The sequence below is a fragment of the Bufo gargarizans genome, chromosome 3, assembly GCF_014858855.1.
Source record: "Bufo gargarizans isolate SCDJY-AF-19 chromosome 3, ASM1485885v1, whole genome shotgun sequence".
NCBI lineage: Eukaryota > Metazoa > Chordata > Amphibia > Anura > Bufonidae > Bufo > Bufo gargarizans.
Genome location: NC_058082.1, coordinates 309463097 through 309490023, shown reverse-complemented (window position 1 = coordinate 309490023; position 26927 = coordinate 309463097). Strand labels below are relative to the sequence as shown.

Genomic DNA, 26927 nt, shown 5'->3' with positions numbered 1-26927 from the left:
GGAGGAGATCACATTTTGCACCTCAGTTTCTGTGATAGCTGCGTCTAGGGCTGTCCTTTGGTCCTCAGTAAGAGTGGAAAGGTCAAGAGAATCGAGAAAGGAGGCTATCTTGTCTGGATGTTTTGGGACAGCCATGTAAAGATTAGTGTTGATCACAAATATTCGAATTGTGAATTTTTATTGTGAATATCGGCACTTCGAGAATTTGAGAATATTTAGAATATAGTGATATATATTCGTAATTTTGAATATTCGAGATTTTTTTTAATCAGTACACATGATCCCTCCCTGCTTCTAGCTTGTGGGCCAATGAGAAGGCAGCAATATATTTGACTTTAGGAGTAGTGTTGATTGCGAATTTTCGTAATGAGAATTTTTGTAATGAGAATCTTCGTAATAAGAATTTTTGTAATGAGAATCAAAGAGATCGTGAAAACTCAGATCCGATGGTATAGTCTAACCCCCAGGCGTTCCCATGGTGACGGGGACGCTTGTCGGGGAGGAGTATGCCAAAGTGGAACAATTGTACAGATAAAAAAAAAAAGACAAATATTATAAAAAACTAATATATTCGTGTTTTAGAATATTCGTAATATTCTAAAACAAGAATATATAGCAATATAGCGAATATTCAAACAAAAAACGAATGTAGAGCAATTTAGCTAATATAGTGCTATAATCTTTTTTTTTATAGTTGCAATTTTTTTCCAATCTGAACTTCAGATGAGAAAAAAAATTACAACTATTAGACATAGAAGATTATAGCACTATATTAGCTAAATTGCTCTATATTCATTTTTTTCAAATATTCGCCATATATTCGTTTTTTTTGAATATTTGTAATATTATAAAACAAGAATATATAGCAATATAGCAAATTATAATATTACAAAAATTCTCATTATGAAAATTCTCATTATAAAAATTCGCATTACGAAAATTCGCAATCAGCACTACTCCTAAAGTCAAAGATATTGCAGCCTTCAAGCTAGAAGCAGGGAGGGATCATGTGTACTGATTAAAAAAAATCTCGAATATTCGCTATATTGCTATATATTCTTGTTTTAGAATATTACGAATATTCTAAAAAACAAATATATAGCACTATACAGTGCACTATATAGCACTACAACTGTACAGTTGTTCCACTTTGGCATACTCCTCCCCGACAAGCGTCCCCGTCACCATGGGAACACCTGGGGTTTAGAATATACCATCGGATCTGAGTTTTAACAATCTCATTGATTCTCATTGCGAAAATTCTCATTACGAAAATTCTCATTACGAAAATTTGCAATCAACACTACTCTACGAAATTTTCGCGAAATATAGAGAATTCGAATATGACCGCTGCCGCTCATCACTAGTAAAGATCCTCATAGTATGAGTGAAAAATATATCCCTAATCTTCCCTGTCTCAGTGGTGGTACTTGCTGAGACAGGATCGTAGAGGGAGTGGATATGTACATGTTTAGTGGTGTTTTCGGCAAGACGTGCCAGGAGACGTCCCAGCCTGTTTGCTTCTCTGTATTATCTATTTTGATCCAGCCGAGTCAGCCAAACTGCCTGGCTTTGAACAAATGAATCTACTACCTGTTTGGTTTCTTCATACTGTATACTTGTTTGGTATAAGAGGAAGGGGAATGTATATATGACTGTTGGGCTTTGAGTAGGTTTCTATGTAGGGAGGAGAATTTTTTAGCCGCCTTTTTGCGTTTCAGGCGTATGTGTCACTACCAGAGCTTTGAGACGTTCTCACAGCTCTGTTTCTCCACCCCAGTGATGATGTCACTACTAGAGCTTGGATGAGTTCCCTCTGCCCTGTTTCTCCGCCCCTGTGATGAGGTCTTTACTTTCCGTTTCCTTCCTCCCAGCTGTCTCTCCTGTGTTTGATTTCGCTGCCTTTAAATCACCCCTCCTCCTTTGTAGAGGTACGGATTATACTTTTCATTTGAGCTGTATCTTTCGCTTGAGTAGCTTCACCTGTGTGATATCTTTTCACTGGATCTGTGTTCTGCTGAAGCAAGTACTTCGGATATTGTCTGCTGACTTTGGATCTGTTTTCACTGCAGCCACAGATCCGTCAGATAAGTGTTCCGACATTGTGTGGTACTTCACTATATGCTGGTCATTTAATCCTACAGAGGAGGCGGTCTGAGGAGGATCGAATCCTTGAGAGAGGAGGACGAAGGCTAATACCCTATTTCTGTCACTTGTGCAGCGTCTGACTGAACCATTAGCAGCGCGGTTTCAAACCTTTAACTAATTGTGTGTTTCTGTTTCTTTGCTGACTGGATCCGAGGCGACCCCGGTTCCGTCCATATACTGAGCAGGGCACCTGTGGCTGTGCCCCTTCCACTATTGTAGGGGTTTCAGTGGTCATCAGCCTGAGGTACGCGGGCATGTCTCGATCCACCATATGGATCCGGACATGTGCATAGCAGCTTAGGGAGAGCTTTTAGGGTCTGGCAGGGGTCACCCTTTATCCTCCCTAGTTTGGGTCCGGTCAGTTGCTATTAACTGTGTGTTGCTCACTTACAGCCATGACATTATGATCCGCCAAACCGTCCTTTTTTGACATGGATCCGCTTTCTGACCTGGTTGACCGCATGCAGGGTCTTTCTTTGGAGGTAGCGGATCTCCGTCAATCTATGACTCAGCTTCAAGCATTGGGCTTTGCTCCGGCCCATGGAGTTTGTTGCGAGCCAAAGGTCTCACTTCTGGAAACGTTCTCCGGGGGCAGTGAGAATTTTGTTTGTTTCAGAGAGGCATGCAAACTCCATTTTTGCTTGTGTCCCCATTCCTCTGGTAATGAGGAACAGAGGGTGAGGATTGTCATATCCCTGCTCAGGGGTAATGCTCAGACTTGGGCTTTTTCGTTGCCATCGGGGGATCCCTCCCTTCGATCCATGGAAAGATTTTTTGTGGCCCTGGGGCAGATATATGATGACCCGGATCGTGTTGCTCTGGCCGAATCTAACTTACGTTTTTTATGCCAGAACAAACTGTCTGCGGAGCACTATTGTTCTGAATTTCGGAGATGGGCAGCTGATTCAGGTTGGAATGATGCTGCACTCCGGAGTCAGTTCTCTCATGGTCTCTCAGAGAGATTGAAAGATGCGTTTACTTTCCATGAGAGACCAACGTCCTTAGAGTCTGCCATGTCATTGGCGGTACGCCTTGACAGGCGTCTAAGAGAAAGAAACGAGGCCTCTCTGTCCAGTCATTTTCAGTCTAGGGGCAGTGGTGCGGACTCATTCAGTGTGCAGGGGCCTCATCCTCTCTCGGTTCCCTCTGTGGAGGAGCCCATGCAGCTAGGTCGACTTGCCCCTGATAAAAGAGGATTTAGTCCTCAGAGAATGGTGTGTTTTTGTTGTGGGGGCATAGGTCATTTGGCAAATGTTTGTCCGTCTAGGAAATTCTTGAACTGTACTAAGAGTTATAATAAGAGAAAAACCTCAAAAGGTAAATCATCAAACTCTGCTTCATCTGCTACTTTGGGCAAAGTTGATGTAGGAATTGATGCTTTTCCTCTGACCTGCAGTTCCCGTTTTCTCCTTTCTGCCAGGGTAGCGCTAGGGAGCAAAGTCATTTCTTGTGGAATTTTTGTCGATAGTGGAGCGGCCGTCAATCTTATTGATACTCAATTGGTAGCCATGCATGGTTTTCAGGTTTGCACATTAGAAAAGGATATACCTGTTTTTGCTATTGACTCAGCTCCACTCTCACAGAGATCCCTGAAGGGCATTGTTCACAATATCCGGTTAGCGGTAGGTGACACTCATGTGGAGGATATATCTTGTTTTGTCCTTAACGGATTGCCTTCTCCTCTAGTTTTGGGGTTACCCTGGCTCACTAGACATAACCCCACTATTGATTGGCAAGGAAGGCAAATAAATGAGTGGAGTGAGTTTTGTAGAGAGAATTGTCTCACAGCGATTTTTGCAGAGGTGTCTACTAAAACGGTGCCATAATTTCTCTCAGATTTCTCGGACGTGTTTTCCGAGAGCGGTGTTCAGGAGCTACCTCCTCACCGGGAGTTTGACTGTCTCATTAACCTCATTCCCGGCGCCAAGCTGCCAAAAGCATGCCTCTACAACCTCTCACAACCGGAAAGAATCGCAATGCGAACTTATATCTCTGAGAGTCTCGATAAGGGGCATATTCGTCCCTCAAAATTTTTGTTAAAAAGAAAGATGGCTCTCTGAGACCTTGCCTAGATTTTAGGGAGCTGAACAGTATCACGATTCGCGATCCCTATCCCCTTCCTCTGATCCCGGACCTCTTCAACCAAATTGTTGGGGCCAAGGTTTTTTCCAAATTGGATTTGAGAGGCGCGTGATACTGTTAATGTGAATTAAACTGTCCTCCATTGTATTTAAACTCTGTTGGAGTTTCTGATCCAATTCTATGAATGTCTCAGTATTAGCCAGAGGGGTTATCAATTCCTGTGTAACCTTGATTTCCTCACGCAAGGTGGATAGTGATTGTTCCTCATGAGAAATAATAAGTTCCATAAGTTTAAATGAACAATCAGATAAAATAAGTTGCCACTTGCTGGTGAAGTCATCAGAGTAGATGGTAGTAGGTTTTTTACATAGGCGCAAGCCGCGCGGTATCATCTGTTTGTCCAGATACTTTGTTAAGCTGGTTAAATCCCACCAGGTTCTCATCTCCTTGGTAAGCAATTTTTCCAAGGATGACATTTGGATCCTCCATATCAAATATAGTATTCATTTTAAGCAATCTGTCTTGGCAATCGTCAATGGCTTTAAGTGAAGAATGCTGCATTTTAGCTTAGTTGGTATTATAAAATCCTGCTGCACATAGAGGGATATAGTTTGCCTAGTAAATCTCCTTGGGAGCACTGACCTGGTTCAAACAGACTATGGAGCAACAGGGTAAACCTGGCTCCCAGCCTACTTGGCTGAGAAACATAGGTAATTTTAAATGTGGGCATAAAAGATGTACATGTTGCTCATATATGAGGATGGGCTCGCATATTGTGTCTACAAGTAACCACACCACTCATACTATTCAGCAATACATCAATTGCAACACCACATATGTGGTATATTGCATAACATGCACTCTGTGTAATTTACAGTACGTCGGGTGCACATCCAACTGTTTGAAAATTCGAATTTGCCGTCACATCTCTGATGTACCTCATGCTAAAATAAAAAATGTTTCTGCCGCTAGTCTGCATTTTGCTGCGGTCCACGATGGTAACACAGACAGCATGTCAGTACAAGGAGTGGAAAGGGTTAACAGACCAAGCAGAGGCGGTGATCACAAGAAAATGTTGCTCAATCGTGAGTGCGTTTGGATTTTCAAATTAGGCTCACGGATTCCATCAGGATTGAACAGGCGTCATGATACTATTTTACATTACTAATATGTTTACTCATCTTCTTTTTTATCATTGCAATTGGTAAATTTTATCTTATTTTTCTATGTTTTTATCACGATCGGCGTAACTGTCACATACGTGACACGGAGGGAGGAAAAGAGGGAGGCCCTGCCCTAGTGAGAGGGAAGGTGGTGACCCCTGACTCACCTTGCGACTGGCGCCTGGCTGCCCTGTCGTCCCTAGACGGGTTCCTCACCCGTACGCCGATCACGTGCCTAAAACCCTGGCTTTCCCTAGGATGAGCCCTAGATAGTGAACAGGGCGGTGGGAACACTAGTCCGCACCACTAGCTCTAAAGGAAAACACCAAGGGGAGGACAGACAATACAAACTAAACATATAATCCCAGGAGGGCAACAACAGGAGACAACAAAAGCCCAACAGGGATCCGGAGGGTAGCACTCTGGAACAACAACCAGATTCTCAGCTCCAGTGGGTCAGCATAGATGTCCAGGCAGGAAGCTCTATAACTGGCAACAAGAGAAGTGTGAGAGGAGAATATAAGGAGTTTGGGAGTGGCAGACAAGAAACAGCTGAGGAGGAGAAGCTACGGATCCCTGAGTGAGACAAAAAGGATAGCAAGGCAAACACAGAAAACAAACACTAAGAAACACTGTGATCTTTAGACATAGAGCGCGCAGCCACCCGCTGCGACTTCCTGACCCCGGGTATAACGGAGTCAGACGTGGCTCTTGACACCCTCGTGACAGTACCCCCCCTTTCACGAGGGGCCTCCGGACACTCAGGACCAGGTCTCTCCGGATGAGAGACATGGAAAGCCTGAATCAACCTGTTGGCGTTTACCTCTGACGCTGGAACCCACATTCTTTCCTCGGGACCGTAACCCCTCCAATGCACCAGATACTGAAGAGAGCGGCGGACCCGACGAGAATCAACAATTCTGGATATTTGAAACTCCAGATTACCATCCACAACAACAGGAGGAGGTGGCAGCGGTGATGGTTCTAGAGGTGGAACATACTTCTTGAGCAGCGACTTATGGAAGACGTTATGGATCTTAAAAGTCTGAGGTAGCTCCAGGCGAAAAGCCACAGGGTTAATGACGGCTACAATTTTATAAGGACCAATGAACCTAGGACCCAGTTTCCAAGAGGGAACCTTCAACTTAATATTCCTAGTAGACAACCACACATAGTCATTCACTCCTAGGTCCGGACCTGGCGACCGTTTCTTATCGGCCATGCATTTGTATTTACCACTCATATTTTTAATAAACTTTCTGTAGAAATTTGCGAAACCCAAAAACCGTTGTAGAGCTTTAAGGTTCTCAGGAAGATCCCAATCTAAAATTGCCTGGACCTTCCCAGGATCCATACGGAAACCTGAAGCAGATAATAGATACCCCAGGAATTGTATTTCCTGAACGGCGAAGACACATTTTTCAATTTTCGCATATAATTTATTCGTCCGTAGGACCTGCAGTACTTGCCTGACATGTACTTCATGTGTTTTCAGATCAGCCGAATAAATTAAGATATCATCTAGGTATATGACTACAAACCTGCCGATGAGATGACTAAAAATATCATTAACGAAATGTTGGAAGACAGCAGGGGCATTGGTCAGACCGAAAGGCATGACTAAATTTTCGTAATGCCCCTCAGGGGTGTTAAAAGCTGTCTTCCACTCATCCCCTTCCTTGATACGAATCAGATTGTAGGCCCCCCTAAGATCAAGTTTGGAGAACCACCTAGCACCCGCAATCTGATTAAAAAGGTCAGGAATGAGAGGAAGAGGGTATGGGTCTCGGACGGTTATCCGGTTTAGCTCACGGAAATCTAGGCAAGGACGCAGGCCCCCATCTTTCTTTTTAACAAAGAAAAACCCTGCAGCCATGGGTGAAGAAGAGGGTCTGATGTGTCCCTTGGCCAGACTCTCGGAGATATAATCTTTCATGGCTTGTCTCTCGGGACCCGAAAGATTATACAACCTGGACTTGGGTAATTTTGCACCGGGAATCAGGTTAACCGGGCAATCATAAGGACGATGAGGTGGTAGCTTCTGACAACCCTTTTCAGAAAAAACGTCCTCAAAGTCCGAAATAAATGTAGGTAGGGAAGCTATGGAGGCGATTAAGCAATTGTTATTTAAGCAATTCTCTCTGCAATGCTCACTCCACTCCAATATCTCCCTGGCCTGCCAATCCACCACTGGATTGTGCGCTACCAACCAGGGAAGACCCAATACCACAGGAGAGGGAAGGCCCTCCAGAACGTAACATGAAAGACGCTCCTTATGGTGGTCCCCTACCCGAAGATGTAAGTTATGGACAATGTGAGTGAGGTTTCTCTGAGACAGAGGAGCAGAGTCAATAGCGAATATGGGAATGGGTCTCTGCAGCGTACAGAGAGACAAACCCATAGTGCGGGCAAAATGGGCATCTATCAAATTTACCCCTGCACCACTGTCTAGAAAAAAAGAAATAGACTCCGTCTTAACACCAAAAACAATAACCGCTGGCAACACAAATTGAGATGTTCGTATGGAGGAAACGTATACCCCCCGGCTGACATCCTCCGCACAGCCTGGGGTTAGTAGTTTTCCGACGGTCTTTTGTTTTTGGGAAAAGGAGGGACAGACATTAATGAAATGACCCTTCCCCCCACAGAAAAAACAATCCCCCCACCTACGGCGAACCTCAGGAGGACGGACCTGACGAGAAGTTCCTCCTAGCTGCATAGGCTCATCCAAGTCAGTACAGACTAACTGCTGCTTGGGAGAGGTTACCGATTGCTCAGGAATTTTCGATCTCTCCCTAAGACGTCTATCTATCCTGATAGAGAGGGACATAACAGCATCAAGGGAAAGGGGGGTCTCATACAGCGCCAGCGCATCCTTAACCCTTTCAGATAACCCAGAGCAGAACTGACTCCTGAGAGCCGGGTCGTTCCACTGAGTATCCGTAGCCCACCTGCGGAACTCTGAGCAATATTCCTCTGCTGGCCGATCTCCCTGTAGGAGTCTCCGTAACTTCGACTCAGCCAGGGCGACACGGTCAGGGTCATCATATATGAGACCCAAAGCCCCAAAAAATCCCTCCACTGACCGGAGAGCCTGGGAACCAGGGGGTAACGAGAACGCCCAGGATTGCGGGTCCCCCTGAAGCAGGGAAATAACAATCCCCACCCGCTGTTCTTCATTACCTGAGGAGTAAGGGCGCAGCTTAAAATATAACTTGCAGGCCTCACGGAACAACACAAATTTGTCCCTTCCCCCAGAGAATCTGTCAGGAAGAACAACCTTGGGTTCTGTAACAACCTGGTTACCCATAGCAACCGCTGGGCTTACGGTCTGCTGCATTTGCTGCTGCTGTTGGAGGACAGACGCCTTCAATCCTGCCACCTCCAAAGACAGGCCTTGAAGCTGTTTTGCCAAAGCAGCAATAGGATCCATATTGGATTCTAAGTAGAGAAAAAAAAAAAAAAAAAAAAAAAAAAAAATTATATATATTTTTTTTTGTTTTTTTTTTTCTCAAAAAATAAATAAGGGCCAGTTATAATATCACGATCGGCGTAACTGTCACATACGTGACACGGAGGGAGGAAAAGAGGGAGGCCCTGCCCTAGTGAGAGGGAAGGTGGTGACCCCTGACTCACCTTGCGACTGGCGCCTGGCTGCCCTGTCGTCCCTAGACGGGTTCCTCACCCGTACGCCGATCACGTGCCTAAAACCCTGGCTTTCCCTAGGATGAGCCCTAGATAGTGAACAGGGCGGTGGGAACACTAGTCCGCACCACTAGCTCTAAAGGAAAACACCAAGGGGAGGACAGACAATACAAACTAAACATATAATCCCAGGAGGGCAACAACAGGAGACAACAAAAGCCCAACAGGGATCCGGAGGGTAGCACTCTGGAACAACAACCAGATTCTCAGCTCCAGTGGGTCAGCATAGATGTCCAGGCAGGAAGCTCTATAACTGGCAACAAGAGAAGTGTGAGAGGAGAATATAAGGAGTTTGGGAGTGGCAGACAAGAAACAGCTGAGGAGGAGAAGCTACGGATCCCTGAGTGAGACAAAAAGGATAGCAAGGCAAACACAGAAAACAAACACTAAGAAACACTGTGATCTTTAGACATAGAGCGCGCAGCCACCCGCTGCGACTTCCTGACCCCGGGTATAACGGAGTCAGACGTGGCTCTTGACACCCTCGTGACAGTTTTTTGGCATGTTGTAATTACTATGCATTTTATCTGTGAAGTATGTCATCACCTCCTACTGATGCACATCATGACTAAGGATCCGCATCTATAGTGATCCGAAACCGGTCGATTTTCTGCATTGCTGAATGTTGGTTTTTATCTGCACAGGATTGAATAAAGCCTCAAGTATTTTTCAGTGAAGCTGGACCATCTTTCTTTCTTTTGGGATCCGTTGTGCGCCCAAGGTTCAGGGTGAGGTCCGGGCTCCTGGCTTCCTGTGGATGAGCGCGGCATTTTCCAGTGTTGCTCCTGAGATCTGACCTGGATAGGAGAAGGGCCTGGAGCCTAGCGAAGAAATCAGTGTTCGTTTGATTAGGGGCGTATATGTTTAAAAGTATATACGACTTCCCCACTATTTATATTTGCAGCAGTAAATATCTGCCCCCTCTATCCTCCAACTCCTCCTCTACAAATACCCCTAAACCTCTAAGAAATAATATAGCAACCCCTCTGGCTTTAGGCGTATAGTCCGACGAGTGGCATCTGTCAAGCCATGCTGTAGTCTGTTATTAGACCCTGGCCTCCAGTGTTTCCTGTAGGAATATTATATCAGGTTTTGTTTGTTTTAAGACGGTGAGGACCTTTTTACGTTTAATTGGGTTGTTAAGGCCCGCCACGTTCCAGGATAATAATTTGAGTGTGGTGGGGGTATTGTAATCCCATGTCATGGGGTGTGTATGATGTCATCGCTCAGGATAGTGATGTAAAGGTTCAAAGAGTGTGTCATAACTGACCATTCCCTGTCGGCCCAGCAGCGACAGAGAACAGAGTTGGAAGACTGAGATAGAGTGCACAGGGGTCCACGCGCCGTGGCCAAATGCCTGGAGAAGAGGTGATAAGTGGGCCATAAAGAAAACAAAACATGTCAAAAACCATAGAAACAATTGCACATTAGTGCTAACAAAGGTTAGCCTCAGTAAAATTGAGATAACACCCCGCAGTCTATTACTGCGGGGGTAGTGAGACCCGTGGACCTCCCATGTTGGTAAGATCATGAGCATGGAGAGGTGTAAGGGGCCCTTCCAGTATGATGGAACAGGCTTCAGTTCTCATGGTCCAGTTGGAAGTGGTGACGGGTGTCACGTGGATCCTCAAAGATTTGTTGCCTGCCATTATCCAGTACCCATAACTTTGCCGGATAGATCAGCTGGAATCGGATCGCCCTATCGAAGAGACTTTGACATATTGGGGTGAATGCTCTCCACTTCTGGGAGAATGATGCAGAAAAGTCTTGGAAAAGTAAAATAGAGTGGCCTCGTATTTTTAGGGTGCGCTGGCGCCGATAGGTGGTCTAGTTCTGTGTGCCCGTTCGATGTGAAGTTTATCACCCGACAGCTCCAAGCCCAGTACCGTAGGTAGGTCTATGGTGAGGTATGTAAGTAAGTCCTCTCCTACGATGCTCTCTGGGACACCTATGAGTGTAATGTTGTTGCGGCGATCCCAATTTTTAACGTCTTCCAGTTTAGCGGGTAGAGTAGACTCTGTTTCTCTGCATTGTGTTATGGTGCATTCCAGATTGGATATAGTTATCTCCTGGGCTGCGCATTTATTCTCCAGGTCTGAGATTTTTGGGGAGTTCGTTGTGATCAGTTGTAAGGCAGAGGTGATAGAGGAGTGGAGTACTTCCAGTCTCTTGTCAAAGAGGGGTAGAAGGACCTGAGAAACTTCTTGTGCCACAGTAGAAGCATGGTTAGGGTCCTCTTCAGGGGAGAGCGAAGGGGCCTATCTAGGGGAGGGATTAGATGGTGTAATGTCACCGTCTGTTATAAGTTCAGCAGAGAAAGGTATGTCTGAGGCTGTTTGGGAGAGCCCTTGGGTAGTTTTGGGTGATTTTTTTGTCAGTTTGCCCGTGGATTTTGACATTTTGGTTGTGGTATCAGTGGTGGTTGGAACAGAGTGCACCTGGGAGGTTTTGCGTGTAGTTGTAGAACAGTTCTTAGCTACAAATTTGTCCATAACCTCTGTCAGCTCTAAGCCTGGCTGTCTGGTGTTATGATTTTGTTATAAACCTGGGAGGGTGGACCTCGAAGGGCGTTTACAACATAAGGTGGAAAAAAATTGAAAACTGCGGTATGACCTGTCGTCGCTTTGTTTCAGGTGTCAGCAGGTCATATTAGTCCGCTCTGTGTTGTGAGACGGCTCTATTACTGTGGTTAGTTTATAAGCCTGAGAGGGTTATTCTCATGGATCATATGGGGTCTTCAGTGAAATCAGATAGATTCTAGTGCAATTCTAGTGTAAGGGTACTTTCACACTAGCGTTAGAAGAATCCGGCAGGCAGTTCCGTTGCCGGAAATGCCTGCCGGATCCGGAAATACGCATACAAACAGATATCATTTGTTTCCGGATCCGGATGTGGATCCGTCTAACAAATGCATTGCAATACCGGATCTGTCTCTCCGGTGTCATCCGGAAAACCGGATCCGGTATTTATTTTTTTCACAGATTTAAAGGTTTGCGCATCTGTTTTTCCTGAACACTTGGTACCGGATCCAGCATTAATACATTTCAATGGAAATTAATGCCGGATCATCCGAAATTTTGGCCGGAGAAAACACTGCAGCATGCCGCGGTATTTTCTCCGGCCAAATACCGTAAAAGGGACGGAACGGAAGACATCCTGATGCATACTGAATGGATTGCTTTAACGCTAGTGTGAAAGTACCGTAACTTTGCAGCAGAGCACTGTGGATGTATCAGGAATGGCAGCAAGTGGTGCTATTCTGTTTTAGACCACAGGTGTCGCTGCTGGCTTGAAAGTAACATGCAGTTGCAGACGGGAAACTCTCTGGTCTATGTGACTGTGTGAAGACAAGTGAGCTTGATACAACATGGAGCGGGGTCGGCATGGGATCTTTGGGGCTTCTGGCAGGCTTGTCTTGGCCAAAAAACTTGTGGTACAGGGTAGGAGTGGAGTGCGGGCCTCGGTAGTGAGGGTGCAGCCCTAGGCAGCCTTGTTGTTTTATGGCTGCTGGAGTTGTGCGTCTTCTTCCCTTGGGCAGGTCTGTGTGCTGCTGCTAGCCGGATGCCGAGCTGTTTGAAGGGAGCCGACTTTGGGGAGAGGAAGTAGGCCTCAGCCGTATGCTCCAATATCCTACATATATGCAATGTGGCTTACTGCCACGGACCCCGGGTGATGTCAGATGGCGCTCTCCGGGCTGTAGGTGCCTTGGGGGGTATGTCCGCTCTTAAATGCAGGCACTGATTTATTTGTGTGCCCCGATGGAGGCAGATTCTTGGTGGGCAAGTTGAGATCGCCATTAAAATGCGGCCATGCGCGATGTCCCAACCCCAGAAGTCCATGGTCTTATTTAAACCCTATGGCAGCTGTGGAAAATTACCCGCTTCTCAATCAAAGCCCTAACAGTCTCTCAGTATTAACCCTTTCCACAGAGCCATGTAAATACAGTGATAATGAACAGGATATATATCACAACATATATATAACATGCAGTTACTGTTTACTGCACACCTCAATGTTCACATTGCCACACTCTATACAGCATGTCGCTGTTACTTTGTCATTAGTAGTTCTGTCTTGGCATTAAAGAGCTTGAAAATGGTAGGATACAGTCCACTGAGTGTGATACACAACTTTTTAGAGCAACTGGGGCACTTTCAATTCAGGTCGAATCAAATGTACCTCATCTCTAATATCTATCCTAAGAAAAACTAACAACAAAATAAGGAAAGACTTGCTGGACCATGTGGTCTTTTCTGCCAACACTCTTTTAATGGGTTCTATGAGCACCTTCTTCTTCTGTTGATACTTGTGCCGGCTACAGCAACATTTTTTGCCTCTGCCTGTTCCTTTGGAGGGCCCATGCAACTGTATGTTGGCCATAGTATATAACAGCTGTATGGCTACCAGAAAGGATTAGCTATTATAATTTTCACTTCACTGCACAGAGGAAAAATTACACCTACCCGTAATATGGATTTAATGTAATGCTACAGGTTAGTATATAAAATAAGAAAGCTTGGACTGGGAGAAAATGTCTGTATGTGGGTAAGTAACTGGCTCAGTGATAGAAAACAGAGGGTGGTTATTAACGGTACACACTCAGATTGGGTCACTGTCACTAGTGGGGTACCTCATGGGGTCAGTACTGGGCCCTATTCTCTTCAATATATTTATTAATGATCTTGTAGAAGGCTTGCACAATAAAATATACATTTTTGCAGATGACGCTAAACTGTGTAAATTAACACTGAAGAGGACAGTATACTGCTACAGAGGGATCTGGATAGATTGGAGGCTTGGGCAGATAAGTGGCAGATGAGGTTTAACACTGACAAATGTAAGGTTATGCACTGGGGAGGAATAATGCAAGTCACCCGTACATACTAAATGGTAAAACACTCGGTAACACTGACATGGAAAAGGATCTAGGAATTTTAGTGAACAGAAAACTAAGCTGTAGAAACCAGTGTCAGGCAGCTGCTGCCAAGACCAATAAGATAATGGGTTGCATCAAACGGGGCATAGATGCCCGTGATGAGAACATAGTCCTGACACTTTACAAATCACTAGTCAGACCACACATGGAGTACTGTGTACAGTACTGGGCTACTGTGAACAAGGCAGATATAGCAGAGCTGGAGAGGGTTCAGAGGAGGGCAACTAAAGTAATATCTGGAATGGGGGGACTACAGTACCCTGAAAGATTATCAAAATTAGGGTTTTCACTTTAGAAAAAAGACGACTGAGGGGAGAGCTAATAACTATGTAAAAAAATATATCAGAAGTCAGTACAGATATCTCTCCCATCATCTATTTATCCCCAGGACTGTGACTGTGAAAAGGGGACATCCTCTGCGTCTGGAGGAAAGAAAGTTTCTACACAAACATAGAAGGATTCTTTACGGTAAGAGCAGTGAGACTATGGAACTCTCTGCCTGAGGAGGTGGTGATGGTGAGTTCACTAAAATAATTCAAGAGGGGCCTGGATGTATTTCTGGAGCGTAATAATATTACAGGCTATAGCTACTAGAGATGGGTCGTTGATCCAGGGAGTTTTTCTGATTGCCTGATTGGAGTCAGGAAGGAATTGTTTTCCCCTTAAGTGGGGAAAATTGGCTTCTACCTCACATATTTTTTTTTTTGCCTGCCTCTGGATGAACTTGCGGGTTAACAGGCCGAACTGGATGGACATATGTCTTTTTTTCGGCCTCATAAACTATGTTACTATGTTACTATAAATGAATCCTATATTTTGCTGATACCATGTCAGAAATCTTGCAACTGCTGTGCAACATTGGGGGCCCCCCCCCCCCCCCCCAGAAGCTTCTCTGAAGCCCTAGTGTGACTTGAAGTAATATTATATTAGTTAAATACCCATAATTCTCTACCGTTACCTTAAAGGGATTCTGTCACCAGGATTAACGATATAGTGATATTTATATGTGCCCATTAGTCTCCATGCAGTGTTTAAAATGATAACACTGTTTATGCTCTGTGTGTGTTAGATTTTTCACTCCACTATCCCTGACGTCAGTTCTTCTCAGTGCCGTAATCTCTTGCAGAGGGAGCCAGCGCATGCGCAGTTGACTCGTCGAAGCCGGTGCCAGTAGTCCGCATGGGCGCAGACTACAGTGTCCACTGCGCCTGCGCAAGATTACAGCAGTGAGAAGAACTGACGTCAGGGATAGCGGAGTGAATAAATTAAGTGGTAGGTGGTGCTGGGTTCCGGATCGATGGGCGTGGCTGGGCTCCAACATATCGTGGGACAACCCCTTGGGCTCCTAAAAGAGGTAATTTACATATCAATAAGATCAGTTTTTATAAGAATCTAACACACACAGAGCATAAACAGTGAGATGATTTTAAAGACTGCATGGAGACTAATAGGCACATATAAATATCGCTATATCTTTAATCCTGGTGACAGAATCCCTTTAAAGTCTCCAAAAAAGAGCTAATCTTGAATAGAAAGAATAAATACAAATAAAATGTATTTTAAAGGACATTTCAGCAAAATGTGTATAATATTAGAATGAAAGGGTCATGTTACATAATATTCACTAACACAGAAACTACTGGACATTGAACTATAGGTCATGTCTATGGTCATCAAACAAGCCGTTGATGATTGATGGTTGTGTAGTTAATTATTATCATATCCAATAGATCCATTGGAGTGCCCGGCCAGATATAAGCTGCCTTAGCACAAGCAGTATCACTTATCACTCCTGTCACTTCCATTCGCCTGTCTCCATCCAAACATCAAGAGTCACCATGTCCTTCAATGGAACCTGGAATGTCTATGCTCAGGAGAACTATGAGAATTTCCTGAAGACTGTAGGTAAGAATAGCATACACTGAACTTTATACATGTTTATTTAATATTAACCTTATTTTTTCATACTAACGTTTTGTATGTAGGCCCACATTTCTGGAACCAAGCAAGGTGGAGAGATACTTTTACTCATGCAGACCACATTAATATCTAAGGTCCCAGTATAAGTTTTGCCAGCTGCCATATATGAAATGCAGTCCAATATATAAACTCCATCATGGTTCTACAGTGACTACTCTTCAGTGTACTTAGGCATAGCAACTGCAAAAAGTTTCCAGCCATTTGTATTTTCATTTTGACCATAATATTCCTCAATATTCTGTATTACAGGTTTGCCTGAAGATATTATCAAAGTAGCAAAGGATGTGAACCCCGTAATTGAAATCCAGCAAAATGGAAATGAATTTGTTGTTACCTCAAAGACCCCAAAGCAAACTCATAGCAATTCCTTTACTGTTGGAAAGGAGTCAGAAATCACCTCAATGGATGGAAAGAAGATCAAGGTAAAGATTTCATTTATTGTCTTTGAAATCTCATTGCTTTGTGAATAGATGTAACATATAGGAGTTTTGTGAAACTGTGCAAAAGAACATTTTCAAGAGGAAAAACAAAATGAAAGCTGTACTGATTGGTTGCTATAGGCAACAAATACACTTTGCCTTTTCGTAAATTTGCACAATTGTGTTTAAATGCATCTGGACATAATGTAAGGCCCTGCTCACATCTCTTTATGCAGCTACACTAATGTGTATGTTGGAAAAACTCCCAACATACATGTCAAGCATATTTATGATTTGGGGGGTATTATCTCTCCTTGGGGAGCTTATAGGCCATACTATCCCCTACTATTGTAGTGTCAGTGAGAATGCGATTTGCAGGTGCAGGGTACAGTGGCTGCAGGACCTGCTAGGTCTAGTCATAGATCAGCTTTATATTGCAATCGAGGGCTTGTATTTGCCCTGTAACTGGAACTAAGAGTCTGGCCCTGGTCACAGAAAATATTAGCAATGAAAGAAAAATACTGTAATGTTAAAATGTCTCTTATAGGTTTCTTATGACCTAAAGAACATGTATATAAAAATGAATACAAAAAAAAAATTACACATCGGTAGCTACAGCTATATCCCCATTCCCCAATCCCAAAATTATGTATACCTATTATTGCATTTAAAAAAAAGACTTCCAAAAAGGCAGACATGACTTAAATGTTTAAGTCACAATTTTTTTGTTGAAAATTTTTTAAAACAGGGATTTTTTGAATTTTCTCAATATCAGCAAAAATAAAACATACTATACTAATATAAAAAAATATCATGTATCATGAAAATTTTTTGGAATCGAATGATCAAGCTCCCGGTCTACCCCAGTTGAGTTGTATAATGACTGTGCTTGGTATTGCAGCTCAGCCCTACTCACTTAAATGGGGTTGAGCTGCCACTAGGCCATGTGACTGATGAATGTGACATCATGTGGCCTAGGAAGAGGTCTGAGCGCTCACGGAGAGCTGCGGCCTCTTCATACAGCTGAGTGGCGAGGTACCAGGAGTAGGACCCCTGCAGATCTAATATTGATGACCTATCCTGAGGATAGGCCAGACATATGTAAATCCTGCATAACCCCTTTAATCTGTCATGAATATTGCCTAGTTTTAAATCATAGATGAAGAAGCATGGTATAAGCATCCACCCCAGGGATGAGCAACCTGCAGCCCTCCAGCTGTTGCAAAACTACAACTCCCAGCATGCCCTAATAGCTGTAGGCTGTCAAAGCATGGTGGGAGTTGTAGTTTTGCAACAGCTGGAGGGCAACAGGTTGGACATCCCTTCTCCATGCCATAAAGAAATGAGTAAGCATTATATAGTTTGCTTTAGAGTTTTCCATGCTCTTTGATGGAAATTATCAGATTTAGCTAATGAAAATATATTACAGGTTGCATATGAAATGACATTTCCTAATATATTATTGTCTCTTATGCAAGATTACAATATTGTTTTTCCTTTTCTATAGGTTACTGTGCAACTGGAAGGTGGAAAACTCATCTGCAAGAGCGACAAATTTTCTCACATACAGGAAGTCAATGGAGATGAAATGGTGGAGGTATGTTTCTAATAGATCAGGGAACTAAGATAAGGTGCCCATACAAATTAATGTCGATTAATTGTTGGTGTGTTTTTTTTTTGTTGCAAGATCAAATGACAATCTAATGTTTATGGGAGTATCCTGACTTTTCTCTGATGGCAGATGTTGACTAAAGGATCCAGCTATTGCATTTCAGAAAATCCAATCCGTTTGTTCTTAAAGGGGTTCTCATCACAGACAATGGGGGCATATCGCTAGGATATGTACCCATTGTCTTATAAGTGCGGGTCCAACCACAGGGACCCGCACCTATATCAAGAACGGAACCCCGAAAGTGTTGAAGGGTGCACTGCGTATGTGCAGCCGTCCTTCATTCATTTTCTATGGGGTCGCCGAAAATAGCCAAGCGCTGGCTCGGCTATTTCCGTCGGGCCCATAAATGTGAATGGGAGCGGAGGCCAGTCATTTGCGGTACGCTCCCATTCACTTCTATGAGGAGCACGCTTAGTGGTGGTCAGACCAGAGTCCTCCAGCCACCACCTTGCGGGGCTCCGTACCCGATATAGGTGCGGGTCCCAGCGATGGGACTCGCACCTATAAGACAATGGGGGCATATTGTAGCGATATGCTCCCATTGTTTGTGATGAGAAAACCCAATACGTAGCCACCAGAGGTGTTTGGTAGTGGCTTGCTCCTCTCTCCCTATTAAAAATGCATGCACTTTCAAAAAAAGATAATCATGCATGTGTATGGGAAAGTCAGGAGGGATAGTTGTCAGCTGAACAAGAGTTTGTTTGGCTAACAGTTATCTGTATGGTCAAAATTAGAATAGACTAATTTTAAGAGGCATTTGATCCCAATAAAATCTGTCCCATTGTCTGCAAATGGTTAAAAAAATAAAATAAACAACATGCTTTGACAGTGCCCGAATCTGTGCTGTGCTCCACTTCCTGCTCCTATCTTGACACAGCAGGAAATGGCTTGGAATGGCTTGGAATGCTACTCAGCCAATCACTGACTACACTGATGACCCGCCTCAGCCAGTGATTGGCTGAACAGTATTCCCAGCTATTGCCTGCTGTGTCGAGACATCAGCAGGGACCTTCTTTTAACCTTTTGCAGGCCATTTTATTGGGCTGGAATGCTCATTTAAAGGGATACACAATGGTTACACTACAGGTGTATATATATACATATATATTAAAATAGACAGAATTTTTTGTGTTCTCATAGTTGTAGACATGGTTTAACTAAAAACAGTGCCTTTTTTATTTACAACTATAACTACAATTATGATATTAATATTGCCGATTTTATGTTGGTGTGGCTTTCTCACTTGCTCAGACTAATAGGAATAGGGAAACTAAATAGAGAACATAAGGCTTATTATGTAACGATGTGTTTTAATTTGAAATTTTGTTTCCCTCCTTGCAGAAAATCACCATTGGCTCATCAACACTAACCAGGAAAAGTAAGAAGGTTTAAGATCCTCCAATTCCTATTTTGCACCAGAAACCAAAAACATCTGTTGTCTATTAATAAAGAAACGATTTTGCTTGAAAAGTATCTTTGTTCTATTTAAATGGTCGCTGTTGTTTCACATAACTTTGCATAAATCAATAGTGGACAAAAAATTCTGGCTCACCCGCCATCAGGAATGATCAATCCACAACAATTTACATCCAAAACAAAATGATCCAGCACTTAGTAACATCTAAATTCAGTCTTTATTCTAGTAAAAATATTATTAAAATCATGGCATTGCACAGAAAAATAGCACTGAAGCACCTTCGCATTTCGACAGTCTGGTGCATTCTTAGTCGAAGTAAGAAATAACCGAGAACACTGCCTACTTCGAACAAGTCTTCAGTTAAGATCAATGAAAGATTCAATGGGTGGAAACGCCCACAACAAATGCTAATGTTTCACTTGGTATTTATTCATACATACAGTATGAGATTTCACAATGGATAATACAAAACTGAGAAACATGGCGCAAGTAGTGTTAAACACAAGTATAACCAAGTGCAAACAAAATACACGGAAGACATTAAATAGAGGGAAATAAAATAAAAACATAGGGGATCATTTAATAATCTGAAATACAGCTAAACTAGGTGTATTTCAGGTGCAGATTGCAGAGCAAAGGCTAGTTGTGCCGCAATCTGCGAGTTCTCCCCACTCACGCCAGGTTTAAAAGGGTGGGAGTGGTGTGGGTGGGGAAGGGGACTGGCTGGCAGGCCTGTTTCATATACCATTTTCTACGCCTGGTTTAGGCGTATAAAAAGGTCTAAATGTAAGACAGCAAGGAAGCTGTGTTATATTTAGAACTGTCGCTGAATTTGCTGAAGTTATGAAAAGGCCGGCACCTCTACATAACTCTGGGGGATCCACCGCCAGCTTGGGGCTTTATTAAAACCGGTTTCTAAAAAGCTGGTCCTAATAAATGTGCACCATCAATTAAATTATGTAAAAATTTACTGGTACATATAAAAAAATTATCCCACACACTGAGCCCCATTAATAAAATGACAAAACAATTATGGAATTACCTCCCCCAAAAATTGTACAAAAAGCTATCAAAAAATCATATCTACCCCATATGATGCTAACGGAAAAATAAAATAATTATGGTTGTTAGACATGGTGATGCAAAAAAAAGATTTTTAATAAAAAAAAATTATATGATACAAAAATAGTAAAACATGACAAAAAACGACATAAATTTGGTATTGCCATATCCGTATCGACTTGCAGAATAAAATTATTATATCGCATATACAACCTGCTTAACCCCATAAAAGATTAAAAAATACTGACAGAGTTGCAATTTTTAACCACCTTCCCTCTAAAAAAAAATGACATAAAAAGCGATCAAAAGGTCCTATGTAACCTAAATCTAGCGCATTAGAAATTACAGCCATTAAAACAAAACAAACCCTCACAAAGCTATGTTGGCAGAAATATAAAAATGTTATGGATGTTAGTATATGGAGATGAAAAATACAACTCATTTTAATAAAAACTGATTTTATGATGCAACAGTAGTAAAACATGAAAAAAACTATTTGGTATTGCCATAATCATATCATATAAAAATAAAAAACTGCCATAATTGCAGCATTTGCCTGCATCTCCTCCCAAAATAATGAGTCCTCACACAGTTCAGTGAACAAAAATAAAAAGGTTATGGCTCTTAAAAACCATTTCAGCAAATTCCATGTTAGAAAATCTTTGCTTTCTGAGGACTAGCGTGTCCCTAAACAGTAGCTTAAGACAACATATGGGGTGCAGTATTCAGGAAAAAAATGGGTAAAAGTTGTTGGGTACTTTTTCTTCCCTTGTAAAAATGAAAAATATGTGGCTAAAGCAACATATTATTATAAAAAAAAAAAAAAAAAACACTTTTCATTTTCACAGTCAACTGTTTCTAAATTCTATAAAACACCTCTAGGGTCAAAGCACTCACTACAGCCCTCGATAAATTCCTTGACCAGTGTAGTTTCCAAAATGGGGTCACTTTTGGGGGTTTCCTCTTCAAATGTGAAATGGCATCCAAAACCCATTTCAGCAAAATCAGCAGTCCAAATACCATATGGCGGTCCTTCCCTTCTGAGCCCTGCTGCGTGTTCATATAGCAGTTTGCGACCACATAAGGGGTGTTTCTGTAAAATGCAGAATGAGGGTAATAAATATTAAGATGTGCTTTATTGTTAACCCTTGCTGTCTTACAAGACATATTAAATAAATAGGCAAATCTGCACAAAAATGAAATTTTTACATTTCACCTTTATTTTGCTTTGATTCTTGTGGGACACGTAAAGAGTTAACAAAGTTTCTAAAATCAGTTTTGAATAATTTGAGGGGTGTGGTTTCTAAAAATAATGTAAGCCCCATTAAAGTGAACAGAACTGAACTGGTCCATAAAAAAGTCAATTATGAAAATTTTCTCGAAAATTTTAATAATAGATTTTAAAATTCTAAACCTTCTCACTATCACTATCTGTTTTTGTAGAGAAATTGCTATTTAGAAAATTGCAAATTTTTCCAAATTATAATAATAATATAATATAATAAAGGTAAAACATATTAACTCAAATTTACTACTAACATGAAGCAGGGGCGTAACTACCATAGCGGCAGACCATGCGACTAATATGGGGCCCAGGGCAAGAGGGGGCCCAGTATTAGTTGGGGTTATCTCCTCTTTTACTGTGGGTGAAAACTTGGTCAGGACTCTACCCTCTAAAGCAGCGGTTCTCAACCTAGGGGTCGCGACCCCTTTGGGGGTCGATCGGCCCTTTCCGGGGGGTCGCCTGAGGCTTCCTATTGTGGGGCGCCCGTGTAGCGTTATACTACCCTACATCGTGAGCAGTGGCGTCGCCAGGGGGGGTCAGAGGGGGCCACGGCCCTCCCTACATCATGCTGTGCCCCCCCAACTAAAATGCCCCCGTTCCCGCCCCCCAAGTGAGCCGCCGCCGCCGCAGTCAAGCACAGGGAGATGAGCGCTTCCATTGCGCTCATCTCCCTTGTAATCTGCCTGTGCTGCGGCGGTGCAGGGGAGGGAGAGGTGTGTCCCCTCCCCTTCCTCTGATAGGCTGCCGGCGCACTAGGCGCGATGACGTCATCACGCCGCCTGAGCCTTACAGCGCGGGACACAGGCCAGAAGAGGCCTGCATCGCATCGCTGACACTGAGGTAAGTATAAGTGTTTTTTTTATTTTATTACAATACTGGCACATGATGATGATGATGGGGGGGGACTTAATACTGGCTGGCACATGATGATAATGGGGGGGGACTTAATACTGGCTGGCACATGATGATAATGGGGGGGACTTAATACTGGCTGGCACATGATGATGATGGGGGGGACTTAATACTGGCTGGCACATGATGATGATGGGGGGGACTTAATACTGGCTGGCACATGATGATGATGGGGGGGACTTAATACTGACTGGCACATGATGATGATGGGCAGGGGGACTTTATACTGGCACATGATGATGATTGGGGGGGCGACTTTATACTGGCACATGATTGGGGGGGCGACTTAATACTGGCACATGATGATGATGGGGGGACTTAATACTGGCACATGATGATGATGGGGGGACGGGGACTTAATACTGGCACATGATGATGATGGGGGGACTTAATACTGGAACATGATGATGATGGTGGGGCGACGACTTTATACTGGCACATGATGATGATGATGGGCGGGGGGACTTTATACTGGCACATGATAATGATTGGGGGGACGACAACTTTATACTGGCACATGATGATGATTGGGGGGACATATCAGATATTTACATTACAATTCATAACAGTAGCAAAATTAGTTATGACGTAGCAAGGAAAAAAATGTAATGGTTGGGGGTCACCACAACATGAGGAACTGTATTAAGGGGTCACGGCTTTAGAAAGGTTGAGAACCACTGCTCTAAAGGAACAACTTTTAGCAAATGAGGCAGTGGAAAAAAATGGCCCAAGGGTCATTGAAAGGGGTTTAGGCAGAAACTCTTCTGTCCTGTATAGGGGGTCTGGTTTAATCCTTGCTATGGGACCCTTGCTTTTCAATATACACCACTGACATGAAGTACAATTTATCATGGAAAAACATTTTCAGAATGGCTTGGATAAGTGACACATGTCAGATTTCAAAAATGGGCCTCCGGCACTTGGTCCAATCTGACTTCTGCTGGAAGGGGTTAAAAGGCCATTTGCCCCCAGCAGCGCTATAGACAGTGACATCACCGGGCTCACAAGCGGAAGGCAAGGGGGAGAATCGGAGCACGGAAATGCTCTGACGCTCCACTCATATATAGTAAAAGAACAAGGAATAGCTTATATCCAGGTTCAGCACTGAACCCTGACAACTCTTTAAGATATATTCTTTCATGTACACTATTAGGGCCATTGGACATCATACAAAGTGGTCCCTAGTCACAATGGCAAGACGCTCAAAAGATTGTGACCACTCAGTGGCCACATGCCACTCAGGAACATGTCATCACTGAGGCACATGACCAGCAGCAGCAAGGACAAGACCTACAGCATTGGACTAGAGCTCCAGTGACCAGGTGAGTGGCTTTCTTTTTTTTAGCATTCAAGGTCTTAAAGGGGTTGTCTCGCTACAGCAAATAAAATTTATTATGTAGAGAAAGTTAATAGAAGGCACGTACTAATGTATTGTTATTACCCTTTCTTTTGCTGGCTGGATTCATTTTTCTAACACATTATGAACTGCTTGTTTCATTGGTTACGACCACCCTGCAATCCATCAGCGGTGGCTGTGCTTGCATAATATAAGAAAAGCACCAGCCTAGTGCGCTCCCATGGTCCTGGCCACCAGAGAGGCCGGCAATTTTTCCTATATTGTGCAAGCAGGCCACCACTGATGGATTGCAGGGTGGTCGTAACCATGGAAATGAGCAGTGTATAATTTAAAAGAAGAATGAATCCAGCCAGCAAAGGAAGCAATATGGGTAACAACAATACATTAGCAAATGGCTTGTATTAACTTTCTCTACATGATGAATGCCACTTGCTGAAGTTAGACAACCCCTTTAATTGATAATAGGGTCAATCAAAACCTTCAATAAAAGTTAATCACTGAGTTATGTGTACCCCAAAATGGTTACACACTACAAATTGTCCAGCAAAAAAGAAGCCTTCAAAAAAGTTATGGCTTTTAAAACACAACGATAAAAAAAACATAAAAAATTGCTTGGTCACTAAGGTCCAAAAGAGGCTGGTCACTAAGGGGTTGTCCCATATCGCCATTTTCATGGCCAAGATGGGTCTAAGCTCTGGCCAGGGGAGGCCGAGTTATGGAAATGACACAGGGACTAGTGTTGCACTGTTTCTATCAGACCATGCTGTTCTCGTAACTCTGACCACCACTACCAGCTGTCCTGTAAATGCCGAGCTAGGACAACCTCTTAATGCAAGTCTATCGAAGGCACAGTACTCATGTCAAAACATTTTATCAGTGAAGGAACACATCTATTCAGTGCTGTAGTAAACACAATGGTATATAGAGACAAAGTCAGAGCAGCCATTTACAGTCCCTACATACAGTCCATAAATTGTCCCTGGAGTACCTCCATGTTACTAGGGCGATTTTAGGCCTTAAGGACACCAGTTGTCCAGCTCAGAGTTTCTCTTCACTTGCAGCCATCACAATCTATCTTCCAGGCACTGAAGTCACCACACTTGACCTACACCTCCAAGTCAAGTGTTCCCAGAAGTTGATGTAGAGTGTTGGTTTCTATTTTGCACCGTGGCACTAACCCTTTTGCTCCTGCCTCTTCTCTCAGGGGGCCCAACTATCACCTGGCACTTCAACCACTTTTGGTGTCACTACAGCTGGTCGCACCTGCAGCTGTCTCATTCACAGGGCCATCTTACTAGCATATTGTCTCATCCTCTGCAGGATATCGTACCTTTGGTGGCACGCCTGCAGGAAGGAACCCTCCCTTTCCTCCCACACTGTTGGTACTTTGCTTAGGTTCAAGGTCTATTTTGGTCACCACAGGTGGGATGACTGCTGCTCATGTGCCTCACCAGCAGTGGCTATAATACAAGCAGATACCATACTGTCAGGCGCTGTAACTATCAATGTGCAATACATAAATTTGGCACATTTTATATGTTAAATACTGTCCTATAGACCCCATGAATAGTTACGCAGGAATCGCATAGGGTCAGTGATAATTTAGTTAGCAATCCATATAGACAGCACAATGGGGCAGAGGCAGCATAGAGCTTTAGACACAGGGGCGGATTGGCCAATGCCCCAGGGGGCCACCCAAGTCCTCCTCTCTGCTTCTGACACTGTGAGAATCAGGTACTCATGTACCCACAGCCAGCAGCCGCATATGTCCTCCTGAATTCAACTGCTGTGACCCGCACCTCACCTCTTAAACCTCCTGCTCCACAGACAACTGCAGGAGGACAGAAGTTGGTAGCTTTTGATGGCCACCATAGAGGGACAGCTTTTGGGGCATTATATTGTGCTACACTGTGTTACTTGGTTCTGCTGGGATGGTATTTTGCACAATGGTATTGTTGACCCCCCTTATTTCTGCTACCCACCTTATGTTAATTTTGTCCTGCCTACAAAATGGGGCCACTTTTAGTTTTTTTTTTCACACATCATTTCTGCTTTACGTGAGAATTGCAGCACGTTCTATATTCTGCGTTTTTCACGCAGCCCTGGCCCCATAGCAGTAAAAGGAGCTTCAGTGAAAAACGCATTGCATACGGAGGTAACCTGGATGTAGTCCAGATGCAATGTGTTTTTCACTGATGGTTGCTAGGAGATGTAGTCTGTAAATGCATAAAAACTGAAACACTGAACACAATTGCATGAAAAGACTGGCTGAACTTGCAGCGTGCCGGGCCCCAGAGAAGAACGAGTGAGGTTCACAGTGGGCCGATCGGTGCAACAGTTCATCGGGTACTCACGGTTAGCAGATGCCTCCCTGGGCCAGCAGTGCAGTGAAGGGGAGAACAGCAGCAAATTATCCAGGACACCGGCCAGGTGGTGATCGAGGTGCCCTTGATAGTGATAGGCTTTCTGGGTGCTTGTGCGGCTGGGCCCCTGACTTATTTATTGTCGTGATGCCAGCACCTTGATGGTGCAAAATGATGAGAGTGGTTGTAGTATGGAGCTAGAAGAATGAGGCAGGGTTTAAATCCAACTAAGAACTTTACTGTAACCAGGATCTTGACAACAGTTTACATCCAGTTATAAACAGTCTCTTATGAACATGTAGTTTGGATGTGGCAAATCCAAGTAACAGGCTGTATATGTGGCTATATCTCAGGCTATAGTAGGAGGTTGTGTACTCACAGGTAGAGTTGAGCAGACACCTGGATGTTCGGGTTCGACGGATTCGG

The 26927-nt window shown here is 43.5% G+C and overlaps 1 protein-coding gene across 1 annotated transcript; it reads left to right on the top strand.

Moving 5' to 3' along the window:
* The first annotated feature begins 15778 nt into the window (after nucleotides 1-15778).
* LOC122933134 (fatty acid-binding protein, liver) lies at nucleotides 15779-19575 on the top strand. Its single transcript, XM_044287934.1, has 4 exons — nucleotides 15779-15939; nucleotides 16264-16436; nucleotides 17941-18030; nucleotides 19447-19575. Exons 1-4 carry the CDS (start codon nucleotides 15873-15875, stop codon nucleotides 19495-19497), a joined length of 381 nt encoding a protein of 126 aa, XP_044143869.1. The 5' UTR covers nucleotides 15779-15872; the 3' UTR covers nucleotides 19498-19575.
* The last annotated feature ends 7352 nt before the right edge of the window (nucleotides 19576-26927 follow it).